The sequence below is a fragment of the Cnephaeus nilssonii genome, assembly GCF_951640355.1.
Source record: "Cnephaeus nilssonii genome assembly, chromosome: 7".
Classification (NCBI taxonomy): Eukaryota; Metazoa; Chordata; class Mammalia; order Chiroptera; family Vespertilionidae; genus Cnephaeus; species Cnephaeus nilssonii.
The window spans coordinates 50,487,428-50,504,958 of record NC_137078.1 but is presented as its reverse complement, the minus strand read 5'-3'; the positions used below and the strand labels follow the sequence as shown (position 1 = coordinate 50,504,958).

Sequence of the window (17,531 nt, the reverse complement as noted above, 5' to 3'; positions counted from 1 at the left end):
TTTCCCAGTCTCTTATCAGATGCTGACTTTTTTCTTTTCTTTTTGGAGTGGATTTCTTGAAATTTACCATAACTATGGTGTGAAATGTTGAGTGTGAAGGAAATATTTTATTTTCAAATGTCTATACTTTCTATATATACATAAATTTTAATTCATCAAGATGCCCTGAACCATTCAAATTTTACACAGAACAGACTGTGTGCATGAATCTTTAACATGGTCTCTCAAACTTTCAATATTACTTTATCTTGATTTTACAGTTCTTTATACAGAGATATATTCAAAATACATTTTCTAGGTACAAAAGAATCCTAGAAAAGATATACTTCTGAATTTATAGTAACACTAGAGGCCCGGTGCATGAAAATTCATGCACTGGAGGGGGGGTCCCTCAGCCCGGCCTGCCCCCTCTCACAGTCCGGGAGCCCTCAGGGGTGAGAGGCGACCTGGAAATCAGGGGAAGGCGATGCCCCCATAACACCTCTGCTGCTGCCACTGCTGGCAGTGCAAGCTTCGGGCTTGCCCTGGTTACCTGAGTCTCAGGCGGCTTTGGGTGGCTGGGCAGCTGCCATCTGAGGCTTGCCTGTGCCTCGGGCCAGCCCTGGATGGCTGGGGGGGCTGAGGGGATGGGGGGGCTCCGGAAGCAGGTGTGCAGAGCGTCCGGACCTGCCTGGGGGCGGGCTCGGCTGTGCTGCATGCCTGCTGCCCCGGCGGGGCTGAAGGGACTGGGCGCCGCCATCTTGTGGCTGTGGGCGCTGCCATCTTTGATGGCATGGCAGTCAATTAGCATATTCCCTCTTTATTAGATAGGATGATTCCCTTCTATAATTTTTCAAATGAAAGGTAATAAACTAAAAGATGAAATTTATGATCTGTAAAATATTTTTTTTCAGCTCTGATGATGCCTTCAGTAAAGTTAATTTAAATTACCGCACAGAAAATGGACTGTCTCTGCTTCATTTATGTTGCATTTGTGGAGGTGAGTGCTTGAAGCTCAATACTTTATAAACTAGTTGTACATATACTAGTATATGGTCAGTGATTTGAGCTGCTTAACCATCTATAAGAGAATTCCATTTATACTCAATTTTCTCTTTTGTTTTGCCCCTGCAACTCTGAAAACCTTCAGTTGAAGCAGTAAATACCAGGCAGATATTCCAATTGATTTAGCTCTGAGTTTGTTTCATTGTGCTTCTACCCTGAACCAAGTCACTCAGCTAGCTTGCTTGGAAATCCAAAGAGCATTTTGCAGGATTGGGCATGCTAGTGAGGGATTAGGTTAAATTCAGAAGTACTCAAAACATTATCAAGCAATTGCTTCACCATCTGCAGTAAGATATGTGGAAGGTAATAAATGCCAAGGATAAAATCTCAAAGTGAAGACTGATCAAAGGGAAGATTAAGAATTAATTTGACTTATGTTTTGTTTTGTTCACTAATGCATGTATCCCTAACACCTAGGATGGTAACTGGCATATAGTAGGTACTCAATATATTTACTTAATTAATGAATTAATAGTTAATATTTATTTTAGTTAATTCAAACTAGCATTCATTGAACTCAGCTTTTTAAATAGAATACTGATGTATAAGTATTGACTTTCATCAGATCTCTTAACCATTTCTGTCAAATTGATTGTTTAGACTGCTCTCATCCAAATAAGCTTGACTGCTAATGATGTTATGAAGATTCCTGTACAACTAGATTTTTATCTAAGCTTTTCCCCTAATAGTTTATTAAGATGATTTTTCATGTTTTTATGTTTTAAAACCATCTGATGATGAGAGCACTAAATAAAACAATGTAACACAAATGCATTAAAATGCACGGCATTGATACAAAGTTTTATAAGTGTTATAGAAATGTTCACTACTAAGTAAGGCTGTCAATTAATAGAAAACTTTAAAAATGGCCTGCAGAACAGCAATCTGACACTGTCATACATCAGTGTGACATTTGCCATTAACTCAGAGAGATTTTAAAATCACTTAGTCTACCCCCTCAACAGTTTAACCTTTTTAAAACTTTTCTCTTTAAGGCAACAAGTCTCATATTAGAACCCTTATGTTAAAAGGGCTCCGCCCATCTCGACTGACAAGAAATGGATTTACAGCCTTGCACTTGGCAGTTTACAAGGTACAGAATTTTTGTTCCAATAAGTATTGCATGAGAACCAAGAGTGTGTGTATCTTTAGGCTCCTTTTTTTTTTCAAATTAGTAATGATGGAAAACATTAACAGTGACCAGAATATTATAATACTGGATGGGCTTCTTGCTCTTTATTGAGTAGGTTTCATCTAAATACCAGACACATACTCTTTTTAATGCTTTATATATTTAACTCATTTAATTCTCACAAGAACTCCGTGAGGGAATACTATCGTCTCCAAGGTTACATGGCTAGGCAGTGGTGAGCCAGGAATGAAGACCTGGCAATCTGGTTCCCTCACCAGAGCTCCTTACCAGGAGACCAAGCTGTCTCTGTGCAGACGGGGATGAGGTTGCATTTGAAAAATTCATGAAAGAAGCACATTGAAGTTGCATTCTTTTTCTGCATGTTTTCCTTCATAAAAAAAATATCTCCGGGGTTCCCTTTAGTTTCCTTTTTTTAGTTTTCTACTTTTGCTCCAGTTATTTATTTCCTTATATCAGTCCCATGTTCCAACCTAATTTCAGTACCTGATCAGAAAATAAATGGAAAAGTGGATTGGAAAAACTGGGGTACTCAGTGGTGAGATAGATCTTTCAGATTTTCATAAATACATACTTATATAAGTTAAATATATGTAACTTATTCATTCTTTAATTATAATAAGGTTCTACTTGCTCTGCATTTATTATGAGCTAAATATCACAATAGGTTTATATACATTATTTCTTTAACCATTAAAATAATCTAGTGAGTTCCATATAGGTTTTATTTTATAGAAAAGGTTAAAGTTCGATTTTCTAGTAGATGCTAGAATAATGATTAAAATCAGGAACAGTGGGTCATACTTTCAGACACTCCTTGTTATATTGCATATTTTGTTTTGTCAATTTCAGTGCTCTGTGATATGATTTTATATCAGTTTTGTATGTGCAGGTGGGGGGAGGGGCAGCTGTTTGCTTATGTCAAGATCACTTTGCACTCTACTCCTTCCCAGCCTTTAGAGAGTTTACCACTGTGGGGAAAGAGCCATAACCCCCATGATTCAGATTCACATACTCCTGTGAGTCAGAGTGCAAGTGCTCTAATGATCATCCCTTTTCATCCCTGTCAATGCCTAGTCAATTTTTCTGATTCCTTCTGGGAGAAAGCATCAGGTAAGTGCTAAGTAGTCTTTAATACTTACTAGTCATTCTGCAAAACTGGAATGGAGCGGGAGTTCAGGGTGTAGGAAAAGTGTCTGATGCTGGTTTTCCTGCTAAATGACAAGAGGTGAAAGTAGGAGAGCTCTGATGACTAGGAAGATGCTGATGGCTAGTCGCGGCAATATGTGAAACCATAAATTCTGAATCTGTCTGGGAGATTTTTTCCATATTAGGTAATTTTCCTAAGATTTACCCTGTCACAACCACACAAATGGGTTCTGAATGAGTTAGAGCTACAATCTTTATGAGAATACTAAAGGCCCGGTGCACGAAATTCTTGCACGGGGGTGGGGGATGTCCCTCAGCCCAGCCTGAACCCTCTCCAATCTGATCCCCACAGTGGGATCGGGCCTAAATGGGCAGTTGGACAATCCCTCTCACAATCCAGAACTGCTGGTTCCCAACCGCTCACCTGCCTGCCAGACTGATTACCCTCTAACCACTCCCCTCCCAGCCTGATCAATGCCTAACTGCTCCCTGGCCAGCCCGATTGCCCCTAACTGCTCTCCCCTGCCGGCCTGGTCACCCCTAACTGCCTTCCCCTGCCAGTCTGGTCGCCCCTAACTGTCCTCCCCTCAGGCCTGGTTGCCCCCAACTGCCCTCCCCTGCAGGCCTGGGTCCCACCAACTGTCCTCCACTGCAGGCCATCTTGTGGTGGCCATCTTGTGTCCACATGGGGGCAGCCATCTTGTGTCTTGGAGTGACAGTCAATTTGCATATTACTCTTTTATTAGATAGGATATTTATTTCTCCCACCTCTGTTTATCAATTCTAAAATTCAATTTTTAGAGTTCCTTTTGCTGTTTCTACTGTTTTCTTATATTTTACAGAAGAATATAAGGACTAAAATTTTTTTTTGTAGAAATTTCAAACAAATTTAGAATCTTAGGATATAAGGTAGTCAATAATTATTAAAAGGCCATGATAGGATGAATGATTGATTATTCTACTTATTCCTTAATGAAGGTAAAAACAAATTTAATTTACCATTAAATACAGAAACAATGTAAAATAGCCATTCACACTTCTATTGTACTAAATTTAGTTCTAATTATCCCTTTCTTAACTACTGTAATATGTATATAATTCATTTTGGGTTCCAGTTCCTTTCCCCCATATATTTTAATAAATGTTTATTTTATTAAGTTTATTTTTTAAGTTGCCAGACTAGTACAAGAAACTCCTATTTACACATTATCCAGATTTACTAAATATTTATAGTTTGTCTCATCTTCATTATTATTTTTTTTCTTGAAACCTTTGAAAGTAAATTGAAGGCAACATTGCCTCATTATTACTAAAACTTTAATCTTTATTTCTTGAGATAAAGGAAATTCACCAACATAATCACAATGTAATGATAAAAATCAGAAAATTTAACACTGCTATTATCTAACCTGTAGTCCAAATTCAAATTTGGCCAGTAGTCCCAATGGTGTCATTTATAGCTTTTTATTTTTTTCTAGTTTAGGATTCAGTCCAGAAGTATGCATTTTTAGTTTTCTTATCTCTGCACTCTCCTTTAATCTGAAGGAATTACCTTGCTTCTTCTTGCTTTTCTTGATCTTAATATTTTTTATATATACAAAATAGTTATTTTTATGCATTACTTTGGATTTTCATAAACATTGCAATTAAACTTTATTTTGTTCTTAACATTCAAAAAATGAATAATGTGAGTTTTACATATTTTTATTTGATGTATCAGCAGCTCTTTCAATTACACACCCTGGCATATTGGGCCTACCACAGGACTGGGTATTGGTTTTTTTTTTTTTTATCAGTGGGGGCATCATTAATAGTAAGAATGGAGCAGTTGTTTAAATTTTGTCATTTGGATGGTTAGCCCTTATACTTTGTTTTGTTTTAATTTTTAATAGAGATTAGATTTATTGAGGTATAATGTATGCACAATAAAATTTACAATTTTAAGTATACTTTAAAAAATATAGTCATGTACCACATCACAATCATGATATCATTCACAAAGGTTCCTTCATAACCTTTTGTAGTCAGTTTCTTCCTTCATCTCACCTGGTCTCCAGAAACCACGGATGTATTTTTTAACACTATAATTTCCCCTTTCTGGAATTTTATATAAATGCAATCCATTAGTATGTTTTATTTTATATACTAGAGGCCCAGTGCACAAATTTGTGCACCATTGGGGTCCCTCAGCCTGGCCTGCGCCCTCGCGCAATCCGGGATTGGGTCAAAACTGGCAGTCTGATATCCCCCGAGGGATGTATTAGTGCATGAAGCGGCAGGCGGCCGGGAAGGAGCCCAAACCCAGGCCAAGCACTGCGCCACTCCTACTCATCTCATCCCTGCCGCGTCCGTTCGGTAGCGCTGCTATAGAGGCGGGAGAGGCTCCCGCCATAGCTGCTGTGCTTGCCAGCATTGAGCCCAGTGTCTGGCACCCATTGGTCAGCTGAGTGGTGCTCCCACTATGGGAGTGCACTGACCACCAGGGGCAGCTCCTGCATTGAGTGTCTGCCCCCTGGTATCAGTGCACATCATAGCAACTGGTCAAAGGGTTGACTGGTCAAACAGTCAACCGGTCACTTAGGGTTTTATATATTTAGACTAGAGGCCTGGTGCATGAAATTCGTGCACTGTGGGGGGGGGTCCCTCAGCCAGCCTGTGCCCTTTTGCACTCTGGGACCTCTCGCTACTTACTGCCCACCTGCTTGCTGCTCCTTACTGCTCAGCTCACTATTCCTTAGCACTTCCGTGGAGGCGGAAGAGGCTCCTGCCACTGCTGCTGCACTCGCCATCCATGAGTCCAGCTTCTGGCTGAGTGGCGCTCGCCCTGTGGGAGTGCACTGACCACCAGGGGGTAGCTCCTGCCACCACTGGAGCCACCACTCGCACCCACTGCTGGCACCCGGCACTGATGCTGATCACTCAGCGCTGTTAGCGAGTGCGAGCAGTGGCTGCCGACCCCGATCGCTCCTAAGGGCTACTTCACCTCACCCTTCTCCTGAGGGGCGATCAGGGCAGCAGCTGCTGCTTGCACCTGCTGCTGGCACTGGCCACAATTGCTCTGCATTGTGAGCTGGTGCAAGTGGGTGTGAGTGGGACTGGTGGTCAGTGTGCATCATAGTGACTGGTCATTCTGGTCATTCCGTAAAGGTCACTTAGGCTTTTATTATATAGACTAGAGGCCTGATGCACGAAGATTCATGCAAGAATGGGCCTTCCTTCCCTGGCAGCCAGTATCACTTTCGCTGTGGCCGGAGCCACCTTTCCACCTTCCCACGCTGCCCAGAGGCCTGGAGCAGCTGGGGCAGTGTGGAATGCCCCGCCCCTGGCTGCTCGGTGCCCGCGTATGCAAATTAACCTGCCATATTTGTTGGGTTAATTTGCATATGCATTCCTGATTGGCTGGTGGGCATCACGAAGGTAGGGTCAATTTGCATCTTTCTCTTTTATTAGTGTAGACTAGGGGCCAGTGCATGAATTAATGCACCTTGAAAGGAACAGTAGGCTGCGAGGCTGCAGTGGGCACAGGGGCAGGTCTCAGCCCATTCTTCGCACCCCCGCCTAGCCCCTCCTGCATGACCCCTGGTCCCCTGACTGCTGACAGCCCTGCTCCTGCCAACGCTGCTCCCATGTGCTGATGGCGCCAGTCCTGCTCACACCCACTTGCACCAGCTCACAGTGCAGAGCAATTGTGGCCAGTGCCAGCAGCAGGTGCGAGCAGCGGTTGCTGCCCTGATCACTCCTCAGGAGCAGGGTGAGGTGAAGTAGCCCTTAGGGGCGATCGGGGTTGGCAGCCACCGCTCGCACCCGCTGACGGCGCCGAGTGATCAGCATCAGTACCAGGCGCCGGCAGTGGGTGTGAGCAGCGGCAATGGGTTTGAGTGGGCAGGACTGCGGTGCGCGGGAGCAAAGAATTTTCAGTATCCACCAGAGGCTCGTCCTGATGACAGTGACTGGCGCCACACCTTGGTCTGGCACCCCTGCTCACCTGTTCCACCATCCCACCGGGGCCAACACCCGCCCTGTTCCACGCTCTGCTGCCTGCTTGCTGACGCCTGCCATGTTCTGCACACACCCCCTGGTGGTCAGCGCACATCAATGCAACCAGTTGTTTGGTTGTTCTGCTGTTCAGTCTATTTGCATAGGGTTATATATATATATATATATATATATATATATATATATATATATGGTTTCTCCCACTTGTTCTAATGATGTTGTGCATTCAGTAATTTATTTCTTTTATTGCAAAGTTGCAGTCTCTTATATGGATATTCCATAATTTCTTTAATCATTCACCTGTTGATAGGTACAGGAGTTATTACCAGACTTTCAGTATTATAAATAACACTGCTATTAGCATTCATTTGCAAATCTTCATTTGAACAAATGTTTTTATTCCTATTGGGCAGTACCTAGGAGTGGAAATGGTGGGTCATATCATAAGTGCATGTTTAATTTTATAAGAACATGGCAAACTTTCTATCAAACTGGCTTTATCATTTTCCATTCCCATCAGCAATGTATGAGAATTCTAGTTCCACATCTTTGTCAATACTTTGTATGGTCAATATTTTTTATTTCAGCCATTTCATTTGATGCATATTAGGATCTCATTATGATTAATTTGCATTACCCTAATGATTAATGTGTTTGGGTGGATTTTCATGTGCTTATTTGTCACCAATTTTTTTAGGTGTATTGTATATTCAAATATTTTTTTCCCATTTTAAAATTTGATTTATTGTTTTTTTGAATTGTAGGCGACCTTTATATTTTTGGGATGTTGATCCTTTGTTAGATGTACATTATGCAAAGTTTTCCCCACTCTATGGTTTGCCTTTTCATTTTCTTAACAGTGTCATTTAAAGAGCAAAAGTTTTATGCATTATAAACTAATGACTATGTATTTATGCATTTTTACAAATGAAGTCATATGCATTTTTAACTGATGCTCTTGTGATTACAGTTTGTATTCTCAATATATCCTAAGCACTGTCTGTTAATACTGGCCTACTTCACTTTAAATACAAAAATCTTTCAATAGTACAGTTCCACTTTATTTCCATTCTTTATGCTAGTGTGGCCAGGTACATTACATCTATACATGTTATCAACTCCAATATATTGTTAGAATTTTTGTGTTAAACACTCATGTCTTTTAAAGAAAATAAGAGAAGAGAAAATATCCTTGGATTTCAGCAGAATGATTATAATAATCCTATTTATGGTTTTCTTTGTACAATTCATTTTGAAGTTCATTGAGCTTCTTAAGTCTGTAAGTTTACGTTTGTATCAAATTCTGAAATTTTTACCATTATTTTTTAAAATGTGTATATTTGACTATTTGTTAATCTTCCACAGGTTACCATGTGTCTGTTTATTTTCTTCTACATTCTTTCTGTTCTCAAAATTTGATTATTTCTATTTATTTGAATTCAAATTCAGAAACAATTTCTCTGCAACCTTCCACTGGATGCTAACTACGAAGAATTATTCATTTCAGATGTTATACTTTCCAGTTCTAGTATTTTTACTTTTTTTAAAATATATTTTTCATTGATATTTTTACAGAGAGGAAGGGAGAGGGACAGAGAGTTAGAAACATCGATGAGAGAGAAACATCGATCAGCTGCCTCCTGCACACCCTCTACTGGGGATGTACCCGCAACCAAGGTACATGCCCTTGACCAGAATCGAACCTGGGACCCTTCAGTCCACAGTCCGATGCTCTATCCACTGAGCCAAATTGGTCAGGGCCTAGTATTTTTACTTAGTGTTAAAATATCATTGTAATTTCTCTGCTATCATTACTCATATTTTTCTTTATTTTTTCAGATTTTACTTTAAAATTTTTGAACCTAGCATTAATGGCTGCTTTAAATGTTTTGTTTTTTTCTAACATCTGATTGCCTCAGTGTTTGTTCTTATTAAATAATTTTTATCTTAAGTATATACTACATTTTTTGTTTCTTTATATATCTATTAATTTGTATTTCATGTTAGGCATTATATGTTGCAAGAAATCTTTATCATGTCATCTTTCTTTAATGGGTTTTGAGTTTTTATTTGTTTTGTTTTTGGTAGGCATTTTCCTATTCTTCCTACATTCATAATATATATTTGGTCTGTGATTTCTTCATAGGAACATTTTAAGAATAGTCTACATTCACCCAGCTGGAGTGGCTCAGTTGGTTGAGCATCATCCTGTGCACCAAAATGTTGCCAGTTCGATTCCCAGTCAGGGCACATATGGAAGGCAACTGATCAATGTTTCTTTCCCTCCCTTTCCTCTTTCCTCCTTCTTCTCTGTAAGCATGTCCTCAGGTGAGGATTTAAAATAAATAAATAGGCATACATTAAAAATAATAATCTGCCATTTTAAGGGTCAACTCAGTTAAAAGTAGATGGTAATATTTATAAACCCACTTATTTTGGCTCACATAATGCATCCTCTTGTACTAAATGCTGAAAAAAGAATGAGAGTCTCTTTTCATTTGGAATTCTAAATATTTATTTATTACATATATGACTAACTGACATATGAACTGAGACTACCAATACAAATCTTCATGTTGAATATTAATAAAATTTTATTACATTATTATATAAAGTTAAGTCAAATTTGTATTTTTTGTACCCTAATAAACTGTTTTGCATGATTTCTGTCATATTTGCAACCTACTTTGGGGCATACTTATTTATTTATTTACTTATTTATTTATTTTTAATATATTTTTTATTGATTTCAGAGAGGAAGGGAGAGGGAGAGAGAGAAAGAAACATCAATAATGAAAGAGAATCATTGATTGGCTGCCTCCTGCATGTCCCCTACTGGGGATCGAGCCTGCAACCCGGGCATGTGCCCTGACCTGGAATCGAACCATGACCTCCTGGTTCATAAGTCAATGCTCAACTACTGAGCCACAATGGGCGGGCTAGAGCCTATTTCTTTAGATGGTATCTGAATTGTACAGTACTCTTAAAATGAAACATAAGACTTTGTGGGGGAAAATGAGATTTATAGTTTCAAGGATCTTAAGTAAGACTGTTAATGAACAAAAGCATATTAGAACATCTCATTTGACCTCACACATACTTCTACTTTAATACACAAACTACTTAATAAAATTATTTAGTGAGTGAAAAGTAGCATTTTGATTAGTCAACTCTTTTTTAACATTTCATATGATAAAAGCAAATGCTGAATGATCATTGATTCCACCCTATAGATAGCTAGCAAGATATTCCCATTTTTCAGAAGAAGTTATTTTCTATGTTATCACAAAGGGAAAAGACATGGAAGGGAGAAATTTAAAAAATATATATATGTTTTTATTGATTTCAGAGAGGAAGGAAGAGGGAGAGAGAGATAGAAACATCAATGATGAGAGAGAATCATTGACTGGCTACCTCCTGTATGCCCCAAACTGGGGACCATTCCCCCAACTCAGGTATGTACCCCAACCTGGAATAGAACTATGACATCCTGGTTCATAGATCAACAATCATCCACTGAGCCATGCTGGCTGAGCAGAAGGGGGAAATTTTAAATTCAAACCCATGTCTGTCTGACTCATAGACCTAGATCCTACTTAACCATGTCTATCAGAAAACTGTATTTTATTCATGGTGATTCATAGCCTGGAAACTCTTGTATCTGTTTTCCTGATATATATATTTTTTTCTTTCTTAGTACATGTATTTGATTGCAAAGTTGAGATTTTTATTTCAACTATCCTAAAATCCAGGACCCAAAGCACATTTTTCATAGTTTCTGAATCCTCCATCTTTAGATCAAGATTTCTCTGTCTTGACATGACTGGCATTTTGGATTGGATTATTTCTTGTTGTGGGGGGCTGTCCTGAGATTGTAAGATGCTTATCAGCATTTCTGCCTGGCCTCTCTTGTCTAAAAGCCAGTAGCCATTTCTCCTATTCCAGCTGTTAACATCAAAAGTATCTCCAGATATTGTTCCTGGTGGGGGGAGGGGGGGTGGGGGAGGAAGGGGGGATTCCTGAACGAGAACTACTAATTTAGAAGATAAAGCAAATTGATATTTTTAAAATTCAATTTGCCTTTCTATTTGAACAGATAATTTCTTGATTAAAGATTGCATTTCCCCCAAGTGGGAATTTGTTAAGATAATAATAAGAAAGTTCTCAAGGAAAAAAACAAAATTCTGAAGAATAAAAAAGGAATCTCACTTTTTGCATACTTAACTAAATCTTCCAGTTGATTGCAACTTTTAAATACCATTTAATACCCCTATCTGGTTTGGCTCAGTGGATATAGCATTGGCCTGTGGACTGAAGGGTCCCAGGTTTGATTCTGGTCAAGGGCATGTGCCCAAGTCGTGGGCTAGGTCTGCAGGCAAGGGGCGTGCAGGAGGCACTCGATCAATGATTCTCTCTCATCATTGATGTTTCCATCCCTCTCTCCCTCTCCCTCCCTCTCTGAAATCAATAAAAATATATTTAAGATAAATAAATAAATATCATTTAATACTTAATCCTCACTTTAAGGAACTAGAGAACATTTATATCCACAAATCAGAGCATTGTTAAGATGGATTTCTTTATGCTCCCATTTCTTTTTAATAACTACATATTTTATAATATCTTTCTAAATTAACATGGTCTCAATAAACAGTTAATAGGATGATAACTACAGATGTTAACTTATCCTTCAATTCTTATATTAGACACCATTGTTTCCTGAGGAACCTTCCCTGACCCAAGTCTCGGTTAGGTGCTCATCCATTGTATTCTCTTTGCACCCTGTACTTGCCTTAGAATACTGTGAATGAGTCTAGACTTTATTATCTGGTTACTTCTCTACATCTTTTCCTAGGTTAGGGGTCACAGTCTTCCTTGCCTTCAGGAATGATGCAGGTAATGTAAATGAATGCACATGTTAGATAATATGTCAAAGTTAAGTAGGAATTAACACTTAGACTCAATATTTTTGAGATGCAGGAAGTGGTGGAGACTATGCAAGTTATGTAATTTATACCCCATGTAAAGAGAACAGTCAGTATTCAGGTCCAGCTAATCATTGCCATGTAGGAATGTAAGCCCAGTGTTGCCCAAAATTTCAGAGAATCAGAAATTATATTAAGTTTCCTGATATTTAAATATTGGCTATGAATTCAAAATTTTAGTCATAAAATACTATGCAGGGCAGTATACATCTGTTCCCCTGTTAGTAATCTCTCATAGAAATTATGAACACTACTGAAGTCAGAGATTAAATCTAAATGCTTATCATTCTAAAAGTATAGTTAAAAAAAAAAGAAAGAAAGCATAAAATGGATTAACAATAAATGGAGTTAGGGAAATGGCGGCTATGAGTATTGATTTCTCTCCCAAAAGGCAAAAGATTGGTCATTATCTTTTTAAAAAATCTTTATTGTTTTGAAAGTATTACATAGGTCCTCCTTTTCCCCCCATTAACCTCTTCCAGCCTGCTCCTGTCCTCCCCCACACCTCCCAGGCCCTCACCACCCCATTGGATTAGTCATTATCTTGAGGAATGGCAGGGTCACAGAAACTTTTTTACAATAGTGTTTTTTAGTCTTTTTGGTCTCACCTATTTGGATAAATAAAATAAATAAAATTTTAAAATAAAGAAACAAGAAGGGAAAACAAATTAAAGAAATTATAGTATTCAATTTGCTTTTCAAGCAGCATGTGTTTGCATTCTGCCAAACTCCCTGAGATTCTGATTTAGCCCCTCCCTGTTACATCATCACTGTATTATTGAATGAGAGGATAAGTATATTCAAAGGCCAGTTGGATGCATCCCACCAGAAGAAAGTGACTACGGGAAACTGGAAAGTAGAAAGTGAAGGTTCAGTGGCGGTGATAAGAAGAAATAGGTCAAAAGCAAATTTAGAGGCTTTAGCCTGGAAAAAGTGTCAGCACTTCTTCAAACTTTCAAGCAAAGTCAAGTATCTCCATTACACTAAAACCTTTAATAATTGATATCTTTTGTGAAGATAAATGCAGAATTATTTCAACAAGAGGCATATGTAGGTGTGAACTTCATGAACAGTTATTTTTATACTGATTAATGGATCCTTTCATTGGAAATGTCTATGACGCATGAGGCAGGTCTAGTCCATTAAAATTCAATGCCTGGGACTAAATACATATCATACTGAAGCTCTGCATGCTTCTTTGTCCTAGAAGAGACCTTAATATTCTCTTGACTACAAAACTGCTTTTCTTACTTTTCCTCTTACAAACACAAACAGGCTTTGACAATAACTGTAGTGGGTAAATTGGGTCAATGAAGAAAACTACTTAGAAAAGCACATTATTAAAATATTTCTTTGTATATCTCTATTTTTACATGTGGAAACTCAATCTTCTTTCCCAACCAAGTTCAACTCTGCCATGGAGCTTAATGTGACACTTCAGGGAACATCAGAATATTAGAGGTAGTTAGAATATTTCAGGAAACAATATAGCTCAACTCTGAGATATTATAGATTAAAAAATGAATTATTTCATGATTAAACATCTTTGGGGACTGAGACATAAGATGAATATTTTAATAGAGTTAGGTCAATCTTGGGGTAATGCATTTACTATCCTAGCTAATAAAGAGGGAATATCCTAATTGACCATTATGCCCTCACAAAGATGGCAGTGCCCACAGACAATAAGGAGGGAATATGCTAATTGACTGCCACACCATCAAAGATGGCAATGCCCATAGCCACAAGATGGTGGCGCCCAGTCCCCTCAGCCCCCCAGCTGCCCAGGGCCAGCCCGAGGCACAGGCAAGCCTTGGATGGCAGCTGCCCAGCCACCCAGAGCCGGACTGAGGGATGACCAAACGACTGAACAAGCAGGTTGGGTGGGGTGACCAGGCTGGCAGGTGGGTTAGTGCGGGACGACCAAACGACTGAACAGCAGGCTGGGTGGGGTGACCAGGCTGGCAGGTGGGTTAGTGAGGGACGTCCAAACGACTAACAGCAGGCTGGGTGGGGCGACCAGGCCAGTGTGTGTGGGGGATAGTTGGGGGCCACCAGGCCGGCAGCAGGGGGCAGTTAGGGCCAACCAAGTCGGCAGGGGGGGGCAGGTAGGGGTGATCAGGCTGGCACACAGAGGCAATGAGGGGTGATCAGGCTGGCAGGGGGAGGCAGTTAGGGGCAAGCAGGCAAGCAGGCAGGTGAGCAATTAGGAGCCAGTGGTCAGGATTGTGAGAGGGATGTCCAACTGCCGGTCAGACATCCCCTGAGGGGTCCTGGATTGGAGAGGGTGCAGGCTGGGCTGAGGGGGACCCCCCCGTGCATGAATTTTGTGCACCGGGCCTCTAGTAAATATATAAACCTATACTCATAAGGATCTTGATTGAGTTTACAACATTTTCACATAAATAATGCCATTTGACCCTTCTTATAGTTCTATATAGCAGGTATTAGATTCCCCCTTTTAAAGGTAAAAAACAAAGAGTTAGGGCTTTTACATGAAAGGCAAAATATTGGGAGTAGAGGAGTCATTGGGAGTTGAGGCTAACATGTCATACTGAGAAAAGCATAGGATTCAACGTCAAAAGACCTAAGTTTAAATCCAAGTTCAATTTCAATTTAAATGTACATTAAAGAAAAATATTTCATTCTATGCTATGCTATGTCAGTTGAGTTCTTGTAAGTTCGTAAAGGGACTTGGGAGTTCAAGAGATTTATGTGGAAAGATCAGCTAAAGCACTGTGGAAAGTAAAAAATGAAACATGGACTTTGAAGTCAAACAGACCTGACTTTGTATCTAGCTCCAACACTTACAAAATATTTAGGTTTCTACAAGTAATTTAAATTCTTTGATCCAAATTATCAATAGCTATAACATAGACATCATACAATTGGACCTTATATAACATGAGGTTAGGGGCAGCAAGGCAGTTGAAAGTTTGCATGACTTTGACACACCAAAAGCTTTACTGCAGTTGGCCCATTTCATCCACAAACGCAAGCAAGTACAGATTGAAAACAGCATTTTTGATTGGGGATCTCTCTTGTGAAACCATGATTCGGAATACAAAAATACTGTTTTCTGGTTGAATCTGAGGATGTGGAACTCTGTGAATCTGAAGGGCCAACTGCATTTGTTGAAGAAAAAAAATCCACATTAAGTGGACTCCTGCAGTTCAAACCATGTTGTTCAAGAGTCAACTGTAATATTTATCTTATGGGTAAGTTGTGGAGTTTGAAAAATGTGATGTGGATAAAGCATTTTACATTTTAACGAACAATTTGTAAGTAGCAATGATTGTTTTATTATATTCTCTTTAGCATGGCTTGGTAAGACAAAAGTTTTATTTTTATAGTACTTAGTGAAATATTGTTTAGATCAATCAGAGGTCAACCTGAGAAATCCAACCAAGATATGAAAGCATAATTTAGTACTTCTAACTCTTGACCTCACCATTTGACCATGCTAAAGCAATCATAACACACATTATTTTAATTCTACAGATTTTGGCTAAATAAGGAGAAAATACAAAGATAGTGGAAGAAAAGATGAATGTGTGTTTACTAGAATCTGTCTGATAGATAAATATGTCATATGCTTCATGATTTACATACAATTTATTTTAATTTAGTTTAGCACAGTGCTTACCATAAGGTATACATTCATTAATAAATATTTGTTAAATTAAAGAGTATCTATCTTTCTACTGATTTATAAGAGTTCTTCATACATTAAATATACAAACCATTTGTCTGTTTTATGTATTGTGACTATTTCTCTAATTTGTCATTTATCTTATATTGTGTGTTTTTAATACTTTCATTTGCTCAAATTTATCACATTTTCCTCTATTTAAAAAAAAACACCCCACACAATTCTATGCTTAAAAAGACCTTCTCCACTTTCCTGCATTTAAATGCCTGCTCATCTGCCGGGAAAAATGTTTTAAGGTAATGTCTCTCCCATTTATCTCAGAGACTGCTCATATCTTTAGCCCTCACCATTCAAAATTAAAGGTTATTATTGAGGTTAGAGTTAACTCCTATGAATTTTTTTCTGGAGGAAGGAGAACTAGTCAACATTTTCTAATTTTCAGTACTGGTTCAGAGTTTTCCTCTGTTTTATTCATTCAGTGATTTCAATGGATAACTAATGAAGTAGAGGAAGTGAAGTAATGGAGGGGTAGGGGGGCGTAAAAAGAAAGGAGAAAGAAGAGCTAAATGATGGAGTCAAATCACTAACTTGGAAGTTTCCCTGAGTCCCAGACTTCTATGTCCAATGGTAATGAGTTTCACTGAATATTGTTTGGCAAGTATCTTTTAAGTGCTTTATATGTATTGTCACATCAGTTGTGGATAAACAATTTATATGTGTATCACTTTAGGTTGAAACAGTTTTGTTCCCTTTTTTATAACCAAAGATATTAGTGTAGAAAGGTTCTATAAGTCACCCCAGTTTGCATAGTCATTAGCAGAGCTGGAATTCTAACTAGGGAGACTTAGTCTAGTATGTACAAACTTAAACCTGCATTGTAATTATCTCAAACTTGTAAAAAACAAAACATTTATATCTACCTCAAAAACGACTATTTCTTAGTCTTCTCTAACTCAATATCATGTCATTCCCCAGCTATCTATTGCACTTGGAAAAAATCTGAACACCTAATACAATGGCCGGTGAGACCCTACAAGAGCAGATGTCTTTGATTTCATCTTGAACATTACTCCTCTCCAGTCCCCCCTTTTAATCTTCTACTCAACACTGACTTTCAAATGCACTAAGCTTATCTCCATTTTAGGATTTTTACACTACTCCCTTCCTTGAATGCCCATCGCTGAAATTGTGGCTTGGATTTCTTTCTTCAGTGAAGCTTTTCCTGACTACTCAAATTAAAGTAGCCTACTTTTATCACTTGCCTGTTTTATCTCATAGCCATTGGTACATCACTTACACACAGTAAAAATATAAGCTCCATGAAAGCAGGGATTTAACTGTCGTACTCACTGCAGTGTCTCCACTACTCAGAGCAATGTTTCACACACCACATAGTCTCCATAAATATTTGTTGAGGGTCTAAAAAGTTTATTGAAAAGGAGAATGATGAAATCAAAGCTGTGTGTAAGAACACTTATCTGGTAGCCATGTAGAGGAAGGACTACAATGAGAAAAGGCTTACTCAAGGAGACTCGTTAGAGGGCTATATAAAATG

The 17,531-nt window shown here is 38.8% G+C and overlaps 1 protein-coding gene across 1 annotated transcript in view; it reads left to right on the top strand.

Moving 5' to 3' along the window:
• The window catches only part of TNNI3K (TNNI3 interacting kinase), a gene marked incomplete at its 5' end in the record, with an annotated part of 301,994 nt that overhangs the window by 18,166 nt on the left and 266,297 nt on the right, over positions 1–17,531 (top strand). Inside the window, 2 exons of the mRNA XM_079777685.1 lie at positions 894–979; positions 2,040–2,137. Coding sequence (XP_079633811.1) covers positions 894–979; positions 2,040–2,137 — 184 coding nt within the window. The remainder of the gene's footprint in view (positions 1–893; positions 980–2,039; positions 2,138–17,531) is intronic.